Raw genomic sequence first — 18,979 nt, 5'->3', positions numbered from 1 at the left:
TGGAGAGATTAATTAATTACTGGATTTCACGTACGTGCATATATAAGGTGGTTCTCTTATGTATTTGTTATATATAAAGTTACGGTCCTCTATAGATTGGATCATCATCTCATAGTTCGCAAAATGAATCGACGAACAAGAGAAGTGTTGGACAGTCTAATGAAGATCAGTTGACTCACAAATGACACACAAAGGACAGTCTAATATCTTTGAATCTCAAGGTAAATCGAGACAGATTGATATTGTATGTGTAAAGAAGAGCGAGTTTGTAGATCTAGACCACATTTTACTTTATTGGGAGATAACCAGTTCCTCGTGCTATGACTTATTTGGATGTTCATGTGTCGGTTCGAGTTATGTCTCGAAAATTAGTGGACTGGCCTATTTACCAATTTGCTTGATTTATCTTGCAAATTTAGTATACGTATGGTGGGTGCATTTGGAGGGAGAAGAATGATATCAATGTTGAGAATCACAAAAGCACAATAGAGAGCTAAGACTTTCAACAATAGAGAGCTAAAACTTTCTTTTTGTAATATTAATTTTAATGGGGAGCATTTCCACATTTCTTCTCTCTTTTAATTATTATTTCTAACTGGATCTTCCTCTTGTACACTTCCTTTATGTACATATGCAAGCATAACAAAGATACTCAATCCAAAAGCCTAAACTAACATTTCCAATAAGCATAATATTGAAGAGAAAAAGAAATTAAGAACAAATTGATTCATAAAAACTGTTCCCAGAACTAAAGGGATGCAAAACGAGGCCGCCAAAACCCAAGCTCGGAAGTCAGCAGCAGCTTCAATATGTAAACCCTCATTCGCTATATTATGTACAAAACCGGCCTCCTGTGATATTGATTCTCAAACCCTGTCCTGTCTTCCAGCCAGACGTACCTTTTCCTATAGTAACTTATAACTTTTGAGTACAGATTACCAGATAGTATTAGTTATGGTTCCGTTTGGGAGACAGCTTGAAGTGAGACCTCTGCCTCATCCGCATCTGTATTTAGGGAGAAGATATCTACAGGGGCACTAGTGCAGTCGAAGAGGCAGTGATCATTGTATCCACCATTTACAGAAGTACCTCGTGAATGATCCAGATACATGACAATGACAGTAATATCGTCGTGAAAATGGCGCCTTACCCCTCTTTCAATTCTCTTTATGTCTTCATATCTCATTTCTCTTTTCCTTGCAGCTTCCTGAATGGCAGCTCTCACCAATCGCTTTGCTATTCCCTGCAACAAAGTTTTCAAACCTTTTCATTTCTTTTCATATTGCTTAACAAGTTAGACATACAATCCAAAGATTCCGTGCTGAAACGGGAAAAGGCCTTTAGAAAAAAACAGTAAAAGCATAAACATGCATCTACAGTTGCAAAGAAATAAAGAGCGCAACGACGACAATTTGGCAGGCTCTTACAACTCTCGGATTTTTTAAGACAATTTCAACAGCTGCTTCATCACTTAAATGCTCCCAGAGACCATCCGTTGCAAATATCAAAAACATGTCATCTGGGTTTAATTTCCGAATCACTATTGAGGGTTCCGCTGTCATTACAGGTCTTTTTAAAGGAATGAGTGGACCAAAATGACGAAAAAGAGGATCTCTGTTAAACTCAGGTTTCTTCAGGTATACATCTCCAATTGATCTTGAGACCTACAAAGAGAAAGCATGAATTTAAGGACTTTCTGGCAAAACAAGCCTTTTGGACCACAACACAAATTCATTGCCAAGAGATAAAGGCATTAGCTATCAAGAAGAATATATCCACTTCCCAACAGATATTAGCAATTTTTTTAATCTATAAATATCAAGAACGGCTGCGGGTAATTAAAGTTTAACAGAATGGTGTCATTGTTAATCCAATGAAAGATGGTTGCATCATGCCCAGAAAAGTAATGCTTTAGCTCTCAATTGTTTATTCAAGTCAAGAGTATCTTCACAAGGATCACATAGAGACAAACATTTCACATGATAATGACCAATTCAGATCACAATGCTTTTTGGGTCATCATGTACATCCCATTAGTTGTGGCTTTGACTTATCATGCTTGATCTTAGCTGTCTGGAGGAAAGGGCAAAAAGCCAACATGCGAAAATATAAGGATATCAATGAGAAAGGAGAGAATATTGCACCCAAAACATACGGTTTCACTAGCAAGGATAAAACAAGATGGGGGGACTTGTAGATTTCATCCAAGCAAGATTGGACAGAATTATACTTCACATGATATACCTAATTTGAGCAAGATCAGAATTTTAGAGGACAGATATCTTACAGGCTTGCCAATGTTGCCATTGATCTCAAACAACAAATTCAGCATTCTTCTTTAGTGGTCTAAAAAGATATTAATGAGTAATGATTAAATGTGACAACAGGAGTAATGATTAAATGTGACAACAGGTGCAAGGTGTTACACCAGGAGGAAACTATAGGCTGAAGGGCATCTCCTCTTTAAATAACTCGTCACATCACAATTACCAAGTGCTTAATCTGTTTATATACTCATGTAAGAGTCCAACGGTAATTTTATCCCACTAAGACCATAACCATAATACCATCTAGAATCAACAAAGACTGAAAGCCTTTATATCTGCATTACTCCCCCACTTGCGACTGCTAGTATCACATTGTAATGCTCCAATGGGCGGCTCAAACCACATGGCCTATACTCCAAAAGGACTGGTCAATGATATAATTAAAACCCCATTAAAAGCTTATAAAGAGCAAGAACTTCTCATTTCCAAGCAATGTGGGATCCCATACACCACCTACCCTTATCCTTATCCTTATCATATGAGGTATCACACACACAACTTCATATTACTCTTTAATGGGAACTAGAGAAAACCGAACCAATTTATAGTAAATGGTTCAAAGTAAGCCAATAATTCAAAGCCAAGGAACTTGTCATTTAAACTGCCAAAAATGCAAATCTCCAGTTAAGCACTCCTACAGAACGCAAAGTGCATCAAGGACTCTACTAAACATTAAACAACCATCATATCAAATGTAGCAACATAACGGTCCAGGTAGTTGTATTGTAAATTCTGAAATAAAATTCAAAATGAATCATATCATATCACCACTGCAGTAAAATAGCACAATTGAAACCATATAAGATATCACTCATCTCAATTCAAGTGAATTTTCAAATTTATCTAGGCATGTTCGTAAACAATACTAGAACCACATGTAGATCATATCAACCTCCGGGAAAGAGCCATAAGATACCCCTTCGCTCACATATTGAATTCAATCAAAATTTAAACACAACCATCAAAACTCACCATAAAGATACAAAAAGGAAAGAAACAAAGTCATGATTCTTACCTGAATAATGCCCTTGATTCGCCAAACTCCTCGGGAATTCACCACAATGTGTGAATCATCAGGGTGAAGGGCCTTGACTTCTTTCCTGACCTCCTCCACTCCTACATTATGATCAGTAGATAACCGCTCTGCCACCACCGGACTGTTAACCAGTCCTGAGCCTCTGCGACCCAGAACAGCCCTCGAGTCCCCAAGATTAGCCACATATAAAACATCATTCGAAATTGCCCCAACGAGACAACATGAACCCACTGAAGCAATCTGCGGTTGAGCCGGCCAAGATCGCTTCACTAGGAGTAAGAATTCCCGTTCTGTGGCATCAAATGCCTTCTTGATAACGTCCTCTGACAATCCACCCTCTTCTGTTGCAAATTCTGTTTTTTTTGGTGGGGGTGGGGAGAATAAAAAGATAAACAACTGATTTTTTAAACTAAATAAGAAGCTCATTTATATTGGACAATTGTGACTAAAAAATGATTGTGTGATCAATTAAACTCTGTTCGGTTGCTGAGAAATAAGAACTGAGCTCAAGAAAGAAATTAAAATTCTAGTAAAAATATTCTTTTTCTGATGAATCGAATCCTGAGAGAATGGAAGCCAGCTAACTCAGCCAACTCATCTGAGCAAAATTATAATGGTAGTGGTTCTTTAGTCACAGATAATCGCAAACTGAAAAATCAAAATTTGGATTTCCATTCTTTTTCTAATATTTCCACGGCATGCAAACGGGCAGTTACTTCACAACAGAAATCGAAACATCATAATGAAAACAGAGAAATTAATGAACATACTGTGAAGGAAAGAGAAAAGGTGTTGGGTGATGAAGCGAGAAGCTTCGGGGCCGCCATGGCCGTCGTAGACACCGACGTAGGTAGCGGAAGGAGAGGTGAAAACTTGTCCCTGGTCTTCGAGAAACGAGTTGGCTTGCACCACGGCGAAGGAGTAGTCCCCTAATGCGTGGGGCTTCAAGCCCGTGTGCCACAGAAGCCCATCCCTACCCCTTCCGCCACCAAAGCACCTCCCCAATGGTCTTCTGCACAGCTCCAACATCTCTCTCTAGAATCGGTCTCTGTGTGAGAAAATGAGTTTGGTACGGTCTCCGATCCTTGTCAAATGTGTTGGAAAAGACGTGGGGTTTGGTGGCTAGCGAGCTTTCAACAAAGAGAAAGAGGTTAAAAAGCGGAAACGTGGGAATGGCGCGTTGAAGGGAGGAAGAGAGAGAAATGGGGGGCGCGGTCTTCTTTCTTTCCGGAAAAAATGTGAAAGGATGGGTGCGTACTGCGTAGAGTGAGGGCCAGACGTAAAAAACCAAAGACCACGAGAGCTTTATTTAAGTTTGGTTTAAGGTTGTTTATTGTTTGTAATAATGGAAAGTGGGGACAGTCTCTCTGTGTGCGTGTAAGAGCAGTATTACTAGGTGGCCTTGACGTGTTGAATACACAGAAACTAAAAACTTATCCAAGCTTTGTCAGATATGACAGATAGGTCCTATTTCTTTAACTTGACTTTCCCAATTTCAATTATTCTCTATGGTTCGAGAAAAATTAAGGCATCCCTTCATAAAAATATTTTATTTTATTTTTATAATTTTTATATAAAATAAATTAATAATTTAAAATTTTCAAATTCTAATATTAAAAGAATATTTTATAATAATATTTTATTTAACTTTCAACTTTAATCTTAATTTATTTCAATTAATTCTATTTTATTTTTAAAATTTATTTATCATATTTTTATTATTTTAATATATTTTTATTTTATTTTTATTTTTTACAATATTTTATTAACATTTTTAATCATTAAGAAAAAAATTAAAAAAATATAACTTTACTAATAATTATTTCTTTAATAATTAATAAAAAAATTAAAAAATTAAAGAAATAGTAAAAAGTAGTAAGAAAGTAATAAATCTATCATTATTTAAAATTAAATAATATTTATAGTGGTTGAATGTATCGTAAAATTCTTTAAAAATATAAATAAATACAAATCTTACATAATAAAAATATAAATTTTTAATAATAATTTTAAAAAAATTTTGTGGCTTGCGTACTTATAATATTACTTAATTAAATAATATTCAGCATGAGAGCGAAATTTGCAAAAATTCTTTGAGAACCTCCTTTCATTTTTTATTTATCAATTTTCTTTGTCGCATTCTTTTTTTTTTTTTGTCTCATTTTTTTGAAAAAAATAAAGATTTAATTATTTATAATAACACTTATTCATGTAATATAATAAAAATAAAAAATAAATTCAAAAACGAAATTTTTTTTAAAAAATAATTGTTTTTACGTATAATGAATCCATCGTATTATAATTCTTACATACCGACATTAGATAATGACACTAATTAACCTAATTAAAATGAGTGGTTTCTTAGTCTATATCAACAATGTGTTTGTGGCATATTCTTCAAGGGTTTAAAAATGTCAACTTTTAAAACTTAAATTGATGTTGATGGGTTAATGCATGTCTTCACTTTCACCCCTTCTCTGATTATTATATCTACAAAATGAGGAGAATTATAAATGGTTCACTTTCATAAAATTTTTTATTTTATCTTATTTTATTTAATTATTATAATTTTTTAAAATTTTTACATAAAATAAAATAAATAATTTAAAATTTTCAAATCTTAATAAAAAAATAATATTAAAATAATATATTTTAATAATATTTTATTTAATTTTTAATTTTAATATTAACTCATCTCTAAAAACTAACGAGCAAAAGGAAGAATATTAACAAAAGGGAGAATAAAAATGGGAAGTAAACAATTGTCATCTCCATTGCTTGGATAATGAATGAATGAATGAGTCAAAAGCAAGCAAAGTCCAATTCTCATTCTTATGTTTTTCCAAAGACTTAAAAAGGATTATGAGGACCCGTTAGGAAACATAATTGTCCTTTTAATTATTTTAAAATATTTTTATATTTTTTCTTCTCAAACACTAAATATTTTTAATTTTTAATTTTTTCAAACTCTCGAACAATAACAACTAATATTATTTTTTCAAAATTAAAAAAATATATATATTTAAATAAGTTTTTAATTTTATAATATTTTTATTTAATTTTTTTAACTTTTTAAAAATCTAATAAAATATTTTAACTCAATTTATTTCAATATTATTAATAAATATATTGAGATATTCTAAATACTCGAACCACCCTGAATCTTTTATCCGTGTCTTTGTTTTGAAAACTCGCACCTGACCCAGTCCTCGCACCCTGACCTAGTCCTCTTCTGGATGCTTAAAAAAACTCTCTTTGGTATTTTCTTGCCCGTGTATCACAAGCTATAGAACGTAACTTATCCATTGACAAATAGGTACAAACCATCTAGATTCTTATGCTTTATCTTTCAAGGAATCGAATAATGGAGAAGGATCTATGCCTCAATGTTGGATGTTACGTCCCCATCTATTTGTCTAAAAATTCGTCTGGTCGAAAGAGATGGACTCTACCTCTTTTTCTTTGGAGATATAATATCAATATTAAATTTGCCCCCTTGTAGTATTGTCGGCAAACGAATACTGCATGTGAATTCTAGAGTTTTCAGTCAAATAAAGCCCAAATCAACAAGCACTCAAGCAAGCACTAGAAATTGAAGGTTGGAAAAATAGGCATACCCGGCCGCTAGTGCTTTTTTCTTTTTTTCTTTTTTAATACAATAATGGTTTTCAGTCTCAACTATATACAGCGAACAAAAATTAGACATATTCTTTGAAGAGAAATGATATTTATAGTTATAGGATGTATAAATATTACGTAATTTTTTTAAAAAAATAAATAAATATAAAATTTATGTAAAAAAAATTTAATAATAAATCATGTATTTTTTCAAAAAAATTTTGTGATGTTTGTATATTTTATGATTGCGTTACTTTTATTTGAACTCTCAAGTTGTAAAGAATGAGGTGAAGATCGTTGTGGCTCATTGAGCTTGTAATATATAAAAAAATTTTGTGCAATAATATAGAAGAAAGAAATTAGAACAGAGAAACGGCTTTCAAGTCTAAATAATTGGTGACTTTGAACATACGGGCCAGAATAAAGGGTTCGTAATTCGTATCCGCTCAGGCTTTGAAACATAAGTCCCTTCCCGAGAGTAACTCGTTTAGTTATATAAATAGGATAAAATAAGATGAGATATTTTGAATAGTAATAAATAAAATATTATTATAATATAATTTTTTAATATTAATTTTATATTAAAATTTAAAAAAATTAAATTATTTATTATATTTTATGTGAAAAATTAAAAAAATTATAATAATTAGTTAAAATAAAATGAGATTTTTAATTTTGGTGAATCAAGCATGCTTTAAGAAGGGATCCATGGGCTTAATTAGATCCGGCTTAGCAACCAAAATACGGCGTCGTTCTCTCTCTCTGTGTGAAAGTGAGTCCTATGGCATTAGTGTTTAGTCTACAATTAATTATTCTCTTTGACATCTGTAAATACTTGTTCATGTTAATCTAATACCATAGATCTTATTTTTCTCTCTCTTGTATTCATCTAATACATGACATATCTCTCACCCTTTTCTCCGAAGAAGGCACATATTCCAATGCATCATTCAATAGATAAATCATTAAAGAGGACTTGGTGAGAAAAATTGTCCATATATTCGTTTCGAACACACCTTCCTGCAATCTGCTTTTCCTTGTTTAGTAAATGCGGTTCAAATTTTCGTCGACCTTTTACCCTTTTTTCCCAGCTCTTTTAGAAGTTCAGAACACCTTTTTTTCATTTTCTTTTTCCAGCATTCTCTTCTCTTCGCTGTCACTCTCGTGTGCCATTGTGATAGATCGTGAGATGGCATTTCCATATTTCACACAGACCACTCAACATCAATTTTCACACTTTAATCATGACAAGCACCACCACCAACGCCGTCACCTCTGTTGGGGTACCGAGTCATTTCCACCCATCACGTTTTAAATCTCAATCATTTTATTTATTTATTGTAGCTCTCATCAAAGAGTAATATTATCATCTTATCATCTTATATTTATATTTATGTGACGTTATTTCGTTTTTTTTTTTATATAATAATTCTGAAAATATATAAACTATTCCATATATAAGCTTGGAGATAAAAGTGACACACTACTTATAACATGACATTTTCTTTGGAAAGAAAACAAAATATAGAAGCTGGCTCTAGAGAGAGTTCTCGATAACAGAGCCTCATTACAATATCATAATCTAATTAACTGAAGGAAAAGGATAAGCCAAAACGAAAAGACAACGAAACTTAAAGGGAATACACAGGCACGCGATGCGATGCGTATTGTTAACGTGTCTGATCCTCAAGGGGCCAGAAGCCCTGCATGCGAAAGCTCCTTTATCCACTCGAGTGTTCGATGACTCGACATGGCTTGCTTTCCCTGCTGCTTTTGTTCTTGCAATTGCTTCCTCCTCAGCTTCAGCCCCACCAGATTTTCTTTCTTGGTTTGCGTCGCTACATTTGCATTACTCTTAATGATGACAACGTTTGACGAAACTGCCTCTGTACACTTACAACCACTCAACAGTCGTCCCATTCTTTTCTCCAAGAATCCTGCAGGCCTCCTCTGCTCTACCATGTTGGAATCATAACAGCTCTTATCGGAAGTGACCCTGATATTTCTACTACCGCTAGCACTTTTGTTGACACTGCTGCTTCTACGAACTTTAGGGTCTAGCATTTCAATCTCAGGAGTAGGAACCAAACCCAGCCGTAAATAGTCCCATGAGGATGAGTTCCGGCTCCGACTACCGAGACTTCCTTGTCGAGTATTGGAAAGTCTGACCTGTGGCTTGGGACTTGGGCATGAAAGAAGATGGTTTTGGAGTCTCGTTTGCTTGGAAGTTCGCTCGATGGTATAGGTCGAGCCAGTAGTGCAGCTGCCTAATGAGTTGTGGGAACTTCTAGTACTGCTGCTTCTGCTGCTATTGTTGCTATTGGACCCTGACCCAGTACCAATTGAACCATGGTCCAGGGACTCGGACCTTGATATGCACTGGGTACTGATCTTCTGGTTGCTTGCATGCCGGAAAAGGGTTAAGCCAGTGTCTGAGCTGACCGAGACGCGTAGTGGGAGGATTCGGCCTTGAAAGAAAACCTCGTCGGCCGCACACATTTCTGATTCTTTCAAAGTTGAGCCTCCCTTCGCGCCAAAATCGAACTCTAGTTCCTGGGTTTCGGCGGCCGAAGCATCTTCTTTTCTTGATTGGCCATCGTCTTCTTTGGTAAAATAGCTAATGACCGGGAGATCACAAAAAGACAAATCTTCATCTTCTTCTGCTAACTGATCTTGCTCTGAGTCAGAGTGTTCAGGCCATGTTTGTCTGCCGCAGTTTATTTCCATCTCCAGGGGTCTACAGTCAGGAGATAACGTTTTCTTTTTAAGAACTGTTTCGACTCTGATCTTGTGAAGATAACAAGAAAAGAGAGAACAAGATCTATGGAGAGAGACAGAGAGAGAGAGAGAGAGGTATTTAAAGAAACAAAATAGAACATTAATAATTTGATGTGAAGAAATTAAATAAAAAAATTATAAATAATAGTAAAATAATTTATAAATAATATTTAAATTATTTGTGTTACATATTCTGTCCAGTTTTAAAAATAAAATTAAAAAAATTATTATAAAATTAAAATATTGTTATAATATAATTTTTAATTTTAAGATTAAGTTTTGTTTGTAAGTTTTTAAAAAATTATAATTAGATAAAAATTTTAAATATTTAGAATTAAAAAATATTTATATATAAATAATATTTAAAAAGAGATAAGATGACATCCTCTACCAAATAACGCCTAATGCTAGACGTTTTTTTTATTTTTTATTTTTTTTTTGGGAAAGAAAACCTCCATTGATATTAGATCATACAAAACTTGTCATCCGAAACAATAGATAGGACCTCAGAGAGGTCCATGGTCCATCTTCTAACCAGCTAGACGTTTCTACTTCGTTGACAAACGTGTCATATGTCAGTGCTATGTCAGATTTTTTTTTTAAATAAACATAAAAAATTAATCCCAAAATTCTCTCAAAACACTTTTTCTCCCGGACCTATCTTTGTAAGTGCAATCCAATCCCCTATATATTTAATAATTCTACTTACAATTGTGTAAACGTTAAGTAATTGTTTTAAAATAAAATAAAATTTATTATTAAATAATTAATTCTTTTCACGTGACACTATGTTTTATTCACAAATTTCTTGCCATATTGCCATCCAAGAACTCCATTTTGATAAAACTATGCCATACAAATGAATCCTTTGCAATACCAATTTCCAAGTCCAATACTAACCCAGCAACCAAAACACCAGCGTTCCCTTAATAATACCAAAAACAAACCATGATCAGATACTTTTTATATTTATCTCCACCATTGTTCTCGAAATCATTGCTTGGGAGAAAGAAAGTGGGTTTGATCTGCATGCTCAAGTGGGGTAGGAAGGGATCACTACTCTGTATAAAAAGTTTTGGTTGAAATTTGAATAGTTCCCGAAAGAAACCAATGGATCAGAAAGGAAAGTAGAAAATGATCAATGAGCCAGTGCAACAGTCGTAAGTAGCCAGCTTTACGTACTTTAAGGGTAAGAAAAGTATAAAAAGGGAAGGGTTAAAAGAAAAGGACATAACCAGTTATAATTTGTATGATTCTCTTTGTCCTTTCAGCTTCAATATTATCACACAAATAATTTTAGATATTACAAGTTCAATGAACCGTTTCATCAATAGTTATCTGATCTTGTATTTTGTCGGGATTCTTACTTTATTGAATCTTGTATCATGTAATCTTTAATCTTATCTATAAATCTACTTGCTTAGATCAATAAAAATAAAAATAAAAAAATCGTCACCTGATCTTTGTTTACATGTCGAGACGATTGCATCATGATATGATCATTTTTTGAAATTATTTTTGATGCATGATTAGCTAGCTAGTTGGGTAGGTTAGATATTACAGCGCAGAGGTGGATGGATGTTTTGGTTTGGTGATGTTTGTGGGGTAGAAATGGGTACCGCATGCACATGAAAGATTAAGTGTTTTGTCATGGACGACTTGTGCTTGACTGAATGTGATTCAATAGTTCAAGGGGTCAGGTCCCCTCTCTAATTAGTCTTTTCCAAACAATGATTTGGCTTTGATTTATAAGCAAGACGTAGTTTTCACAGTATGCACGCGGCCAAGTTAAATTCATTTACCCATGACACGACTCATGAATGCGATAATCTTTCATCAATTAGAGAAGACGGCAACTTTTTTTTTTTTTTTTTTTTTTGACAAGTAGTGCCCATATATGGAACGAAAGGAGTTACAAATTTATTAGAAGCCTGCTACATACAAATTACAAGCCTGTAAAAGGATGATATATATATATATATCATTACAAAAATCTAAGATGCATCCGTGAATTGAGATAAGGGAAATGTTTCCATAAATTTTATTGGAAAATGCCCATTAGGTAATGGAATGCATGCATTGACTCTGATTTCGATATATTTTTCCAATATTTCAACTATCAAATGACTTTCATAGGAATGGTGTCTATAGCTATAGGCTCTAGTGTCCAGTCTAAACCTTTTATGGTTCAGATTGCTATTTGAGAATTCCCTTCAGTTGTAAACTTTTTGATAAGATGTTCTTTTGCTTCTTTTATGTCTATATACGAAGTTGTGGATTCACCTTATTTCGGATTTTGACTTCTTATGAAACTAGTTATAACAAAAACTTTCAGTGAACTCTTTTGATATGTAGATTGTCGTTGCTGTACTACATGTATCTCTCATAGCCGCATCAAATGTTAACAAAAAATGTTCTTTTGGTGTAGGCTTCCAATTTGAGAGTTAAACATTTGTTTATTGCCCCAAACATTACAATGCTCTTTGTATAAATTAAGAACTCTACAGTCCATACACAACTTCTTGGATCTAGGCCGATTGAATCATGAACAACTTGATTTCTCAAATACCAAAGCAAGAATGGCAAATAGTTGGAACTGAGGGCTTTCATCAATAGGAAGGTTTGAGAAATGGTACATTGAGAGAGGGAAATATTAGGTATAAGGGTGTAATTGATCTAGTCTAGCGGAGGTCACGGACTGAAAATTTTGGTCTATCATTTTTTCTGGACCGAACCTATAGCCATCAGTTCGATTCGGTCCATGAATATTTTTTTCATATTTTTGACAAAAAAAATTAATACAAGAAATTAATTAAATTAGTGAAATTAATATTAAGTGATCTCTTTAACATTTTATATATGGTTAATAAATATTAAATAATTTCATTATATATATGATCAATAGTGATCTTTTAAATGAAAATTACATAATTAACTTATATAATTACTATATAAAATAATATTATGTATATAATATTTAAATATATACACATTCGGTTGGTCTTGATCTAGTCTAGTTGATTTTTTCAATCTGAACCGGTAGCCTTGCACCTCTAATTAGGTATACAAAAGCCACTTTTTTCAATAAATTATATATATATATATATATATATATATATATGCACATCATCCTCTCAGTTAATATTGCATGCATAGCATTACTTTATATATTTCAATTCAGAGAGGAAATATGGTGGGTTAAGAAATTGACTTTAACGAGCAATTAATATTGCTACTTAATTTAAAAATATATAATTTATCATGAAAATAGATGTTTTAAGATTGAGATTTAAGAAATGTTTGAAGAATGTGATGATATGAGAAATCTATGAATATTAATGAAATTGTTTATGAATCAAAATTTTAAATTTTATTTCGGTTGAGGAACTGGAACAAAATATTTCGATATTAATATATTTCAATGTGCTGTTTTGAGATAGTCATTATATGGATAAATTATATTATATATATATATATATATATAAACTTAAGCAATGGAAAACACAACAATGGGTAAAACAACAATGATGAACCTCAAGGTAAACAGATAGTAATAATAAAATGGTGAAAATTATTTTTTAATTTTCTTATTATTTCTCTGTCCTCAATTCTTAATTTATTTGTAAAAGAAAAAATCTAGTTGCAAGTATAATTATATACTAATATGTTTACTAATGTCATGTGATTGGTTAAAAAGTAGATTTTATCAAAAACAGTACTAATTTAAATTTTGAATGTGAATAAATTAATATTAATATACAGATTAATACACAAATTTATTTGTACATAACAAAACTCGTTACAAAATTACCATTTCAGCCTTTGAATTTGAGACGGTATGGAACAGTATCCCATCTTGTGTTGGTTGCTGTTTTGATACGAAAGAGTTCGATTGAAATGAATTTTATTAAAATGAATATATCTTGTGTTGGTTACTGTTTTTATACGAAAGATTTCGATTGAAATGAATTTTATTAAAATGAACAGTAGTGATATCATATGATTTGAGATATGGTTTGACAGGATATTTTAGATATAAAAATAATATATTGTAAAATACATCTAAAAAAAAATTATGTTCATAATGCGACAAAAATAAAATTTCTTTATATAATTGCTCTATCTAGATGGCCCATTTATAGAATGGACCGAAGACAACCGAATAGGGCAATACCAATACATGGGTTGGATCCACACAGGTGCATTATCCACAAACTACACTCTGTTTTGACCTACATCGACGTGAACATTAAAATGATAAAAAACTAGAGATTGAAACTAGAAGAAAACTCTATAAAATGAGAGAGAATGTTCATTTGATAAACAAAATGGCTGTTCATGGCATAGGAAAACTCCTAAACAAAATGCGCATCTTTTAAATGCAAAATGGAGGCACTGAAGAGAGAACGAAAATTTTGAAAGAATAAATATTATGGCTGTGTGGGTAAACAAGAAAATGTTAAACGTTGCTGTTTTTTGTTTTTTTTTTTTTTGGGGGGCCGTAACCAAAAGCTTTTGTCACCTCGAAATAAGTCGCCCCATGACAAACTCTTTTTTTAAGGGTCGCCACTACACTTCAATTACAAACATTATTTTCTAAAAGTATACAAACGTTTTCTTTTCCAAACAACTTCCACATCACTCTTAAACGCGTATTTCACAAATATTTAAGTTAGGGGACCCCTTGGCGGTTCATGGCACGAGTGTCAGCAGCGTCAGGCGCCTGGGAGGAGACAGCGGCGCCACCAGAGGGAGTAGGGGCATCGGTGGACCCAGCGCCGCGACCAGGCTTGGGCTGGAGATGGCCTTCCGTACCATAGCCTTGACGCTTGTAATCTTCCAGGTCATTGTACTTCACGTAGGGGCTTTCCTCCCGAGGAAGCCCTTCTAACTTTCCCTTCTCTTCATTCTCTGGTTTTCTCTCCCTCTTCTCCTGCTGCTTCTCCATTATCCTTTTCTTTGTTCTCGATCTGTTTCGATTTGTGAACTTCCGCTAGCTATGTCTATTCTCTAAATGGTTGGCTTTGATCAGTTCTTCGTGTGAGGTTTCTTATACTGATCCTAACTTCTCCACGTTTGACATAACGTGTCAGTTCATTATCAATTACGTACTCCCCGTGGCTCCGCCCGGGAGACATGCATGAAGCGATCAAGATTCGACAATTTCGCCTCCAGATAACCAAACGTAGAAAAGGTCGTCTCGATGTGGATGAGATCATTTGGAAACAGGTCGCTCTCCACAGTCATGGCTTAATGGGCCCAAAGGGAAATGGAAAAGAAAAACAAAGGAAAATCTTTTCCAGGGTCAAAGACAATACTATAGAATGACAAAAGGAACCCTCTTATCCCGATCAATCAATTTTTTGGCCGAATGCTGTAGGGATAGGCTGAGCGCGCGGCTGAGCTTTGATGGCCTCTTTCAAGGTCCCCCCACGCAGGAAATATCTCTTACAGAAAGCTTGCACGCGGCGTTTTGGTTTCTTCACAAAATAGGCATGGTCGTTTTTCTGAAATTTAGCTTTTGAGTTTCCGATGAACATCACAAAGAAAAATTAAGAATGACCATCACAAAATATATACTAGCTGTAGACATTGCGATATAGAATATCGAAAGTCAATCTCCAACAATTCAGTAGGCAAGCATAAATATCATCATCAAGAACATACTGTACACCAAGAAAGAAATCATCCTTCATTCCATGGGCTTTCCCATGTTAAATTTTCTCTCTCAGAGAGCAACATCAAACACCTAATCCAGGTTCCATTGTAATTAGCTGATAAACAATGGCATTAAAAGCATTTTAATAAAAACATATAAATAAGGAAATCAAATTATCACACCCCACTTTTAGTGTGCGATAAATTCAGGCCACCTTGTCCCATCACTTTTTCATACTCCAAATTATTAACCATTAATACTCCAGGTGATCGCTATAGGACTTGCCACTGTGTGCTTCCCGTCCGTCCACTCCAGACGACCGAAGCTATCCGTACTCGACGACGAACCCGTGGCAGTGAATGTCACAGCATAGACTTTCTTCTCGTTGGTTTCACTGAAATTCAACGAGTCTGGCTCCACGCTGATCTTAACTGAGGGGTTATCCGAAGTTGCAGACACTTTATACGTCCCCGGTGAGCCCACATTCGTAAGAGTTCGCGTGTGCTTGACCACGCTCGACCGGCCACTGCTAAAAACCACACTAAAAGAAGGGTAATTAAAATCGTTCAAACTGTATTTCTTACTGGTGTCGCATGTGAATTTCCTCCTCGCTAGACTGTTGATCTGGGACTCGGTGTAATTCAAGGCACAGACGAAGTTTAGGTAATCCTCCGCCGCCAGATCGTAGACGAGTCCTGGATTGAGAGCTGCTATCGGATTCACGTGGCCGGCGCCGTAATCGTACGGTGTGGCCGGCTTTCCGGTGGAAACGTCGAGTAAGCTCTGGCCGTTCTTCTTGTAGGCCGTGTACGCCGTGGTCATGAGGGCTGACCGAATAGCCGCGGGGCTCCAGTCCAGGTGAGCCGCCTTGACAAGCGCCGCGAGTCCACTCACGTGTGGGCAAGACATTGATGTGCCTGAGATAATGTTGAACGCCACACGTCTGGTATCAATGGACAAACCAGTTGGGCCCACCCTTCCGGACCATCCTGCTAAGATGTTGACACCCGGTGCGATGATGTCCGGCTTCAGTATCTCCGGCGTGATCGAATTTGGCCCCCTCGAACTAAATGCTGCGATCACCGGAGAAGGCTGAATCCCAATCTTGGTTCCTTCAAACAGAATCGTCACCGTTGGTTTAGGATCCGAAAAGAGGTAATTTTTTATTGCGTTGCCGGACCTCTCACCCACCGAAGTCGCCGGCAAAAGATGAGCATCAGCGACCAATTCTTCTCCGTTCGTGGCGGTGTTGGCCAAGACCATGCCGGCGCCACCTGCTGCTTTCACCACAGCTCCTTTCTGAACCCTGGCGTTCACGCCTCGGTCACATAACACGATCTTGCCCGCGACTTTTTCGGGTGCCAACGTACCCATCATGCACAAGTTACCGCTGGTAGAATTGCTCGCGTTACCAGCGTATATAAACGGTGTTAAAGTCTCGGGCAAAGAGTTTCCTCGGTAGAGCGAAACGCCGGAATAATTTTTGCCGTTACCGAGGCTGACGTATGCCGGGAAATCGCGATCCAGAGTTCCAGCTCCTACGGTTGTGATCCACGGCGCCTGGTTGGATAGACTGGATGGAGTGGGACCCGCGTTTCCGGCAGAGCAAGAGACAAGGATTCCCTTCTCCATTGCCGAAAATGCTCCGATTGCGACACTGTCTTTGAAATAATCTGACATGCCACCACCGAGCGACATGGAGAGGACGTTCACATTGTCTTCAATGGCCTTGTCCATGGCGGCTAAGATATCGGAGCTAAAACAGCCTCCAATCCAGCAGACCTTGTATGCAGCGACTCTCGCATGCGTGGCCATCCCTCGCGCCGTCCCTGGCGCGTAACCGAATAGGTTTGCTTCTTCCACTAACGACCCGGCTGCCGTGGTTGAAGTATGAGTGCCATGGCCGTCGTCGTCTCTGGGAGATCTGGACTCCTTGCTTTCATCGATAGGACCTAGTGCTGCCTCGTAGCCTTTAGAGAAGTACCTTGCGCCGATTAATTTTCGATTGCAGTTCGAGGAGGTGAAATTGGTACCCGTTTCGCACGCGCCTTTCCAGCTACTTGGTACGGGTCCGAACCCGCTGTCGTCGAAGCTCTTGCTCTCAGGCCAAACACCGGTGTCTAAGACTCCGACAACGACCTCACTCGCTAAGTTGGCTTCAGGGATCATACTGTCGCTTTTCTCGAGCCCAAGGAACTCAGGGGTCCGAGTCGTGTGAAGCTCGTATGTCAACTCAGGCAACACGGACAGAATTCCGGGTTGGCTTCCGAGCAAAAGGGCTTCCTCGGCCGTTAGTCTTGTGGAGAAGCCGTGTATTACATTTTCGTAGGTGTATATCATTTCGGCTGTGTCAGACACCGATTTGAGTGACGAGTCGTACCAGTGCGAGTGGTGCTCGAAACTCGCCGGCATTTCGGATTTGGCCATGTGAACAATGTATGTCGATCTCTGTGCATCGGAACTCTTCTCTACAGCTACCGCGAAAACGTGACATAAACCCAGAAGTGCAACAATCACCTGAGTAGTGATTTTCTTAAACGTCGTCTTCATCTTCCTTGGTTACGTTCCTGATCAATCCCAGAGAGAAAGATCAGATAGCGATCAGGTTAGTGAGAAGCTTTAGAAACTCTACGTTTTAATGGGAAAAGCGTGAACAGCTACGAAAGGTGTGCAGGAAATCATGCATGGGTGAGAGAGAGTGTGTAGGGACGGTGGATGTTTGTCTGATTCTGTGAATGATTACGTTAAAAGACAAAAAGGGAGGAAGGAGTTGAAACTGCCGAGCAAAGGAAGCTGGAGTCTTCAGCTTTCAAGACTTTCATAAAGTGTGTTCCAGCGTTTATTCAATATCTCACAGTTTCCATTATCTTCTTCTGGGTATGAGTTAGCTGCTAGCTGGGGTGCAATTTTTTACTTTTGCAGATAAAAGAGCACCGAGCACCGACCCCCAAATGCTTTATTCAGAATAGCAAGGCCAAAGCCAAGAAGACCGTCCGTGCATTTACACCATTTATTAAATCTCACACTTTATACCCCATAGTGTGATGGGCCCATAAAACACAACTTGTCCACAGTATTCACACCGCAAGAAATGAGGAGTTTTCAGAACAAGATATAGGAATTTAGTTGAATTATGCGTTTATCTACCCGTAACATCAACATTTAAATCATCGACGTTACACATTGCTCAATCTTCATTCCCGTACTTATCAGAGCCATACCCCATACCTATATTATTATTTACAGATTGCTACATTACTACATTATAAAACAATTTTGATATATATATGGGATCAATTAATTAATGTGAAAACATTTGGACCTGGAAATTTAAATTATAAATATTTTTCTACTAATTAATTTGATAGTTTTCACATATTATTATTTGTGTGTTTGGTATATAATTAAATAGAATAATAATTTATATTTTTCTACTGCTGACACCAGAAAACAAAACAACATCGTCAGCTCATGTTTGGAGTTTCAATGAATGTTGAAGTTTACGCGTTTTGGTTCACGGGTTTCTATCCCCTAGTGATTAAACTTCCATCTTAGTTGGTG

At 36.1% G+C, this 18,979-nt stretch overlaps 4 protein-coding genes across 4 annotated transcripts; all 4 read right to left on the bottom strand.

The window, feature by feature from the left end:
- Positions 1-509: 509 nt before the first annotated feature.
- Positions 510-4,646, bottom strand: LOC122304714 (probable protein phosphatase 2C 63). Its single transcript, XM_043116984.1, has 4 exons — positions 4,134-4,646; positions 3,343-3,716; positions 1,428-1,664; positions 510-1,243 (listed from the first exon to the last, which is right to left on the bottom strand). The coding sequence occupies exons 1-4, from the start codon at positions 4,390-4,392 to the stop codon at positions 953-955; spliced, it is 1,161 nt and encodes a 386-aa protein (XP_042972918.1). The 5' UTR covers positions 4,393-4,646; the 3' UTR covers positions 510-952.
- A 3,773-nt stretch (positions 4,647-8,419) lies between these two features.
- Positions 8,420-9,830, bottom strand: LOC122304708. Its single transcript, XM_043116981.1, has one exon. It carries the CDS (start codon positions 9,706-9,708, stop codon positions 8,668-8,670), a length of 1,041 nt encoding a protein of 346 aa, XP_042972915.1. The 5' UTR covers positions 9,709-9,830; the 3' UTR covers positions 8,420-8,667.
- Positions 9,831-14,156: 4,326 nt separating this feature from the next.
- On the bottom strand, positions 14,157-15,283 carry LOC122304703. The gene has a single exon (XM_043116976.1). The coding sequence runs from the start codon at positions 14,705-14,707 to the stop codon at positions 14,432-14,434; it is 276 nt and encodes a 91-aa protein (XP_042972910.1). The 5' UTR covers positions 14,708-15,283; the 3' UTR covers positions 14,157-14,431.
- Positions 15,284-15,426: 143 nt separating this feature from the next.
- On the bottom strand, positions 15,427-18,421 carry LOC122304698 (subtilisin-like protease SBT1.7). The gene has a single exon (XM_043116970.1). It carries the CDS (start codon positions 17,966-17,968, stop codon positions 15,665-15,667), a length of 2,304 nt encoding a protein of 767 aa, XP_042972904.1. The 5' UTR covers positions 17,969-18,421; the 3' UTR covers positions 15,427-15,664.
- Between the last annotated feature and the right edge of the window lie 558 nt (positions 18,422-18,979).

The sequence above is a fragment of the Carya illinoinensis genome, chromosome 1 (assembly GCF_018687715.1).
Source record: "Carya illinoinensis cultivar Pawnee chromosome 1, C.illinoinensisPawnee_v1, whole genome shotgun sequence".
Lineage (NCBI taxonomy): Eukaryota > Viridiplantae > Streptophyta > Magnoliopsida > Fagales > Juglandaceae > Carya > Carya illinoinensis.
The sequence above is the reverse complement of the archived record's forward strand: the minus strand, read 5'-3'. Positions and strand labels throughout refer to the sequence as shown.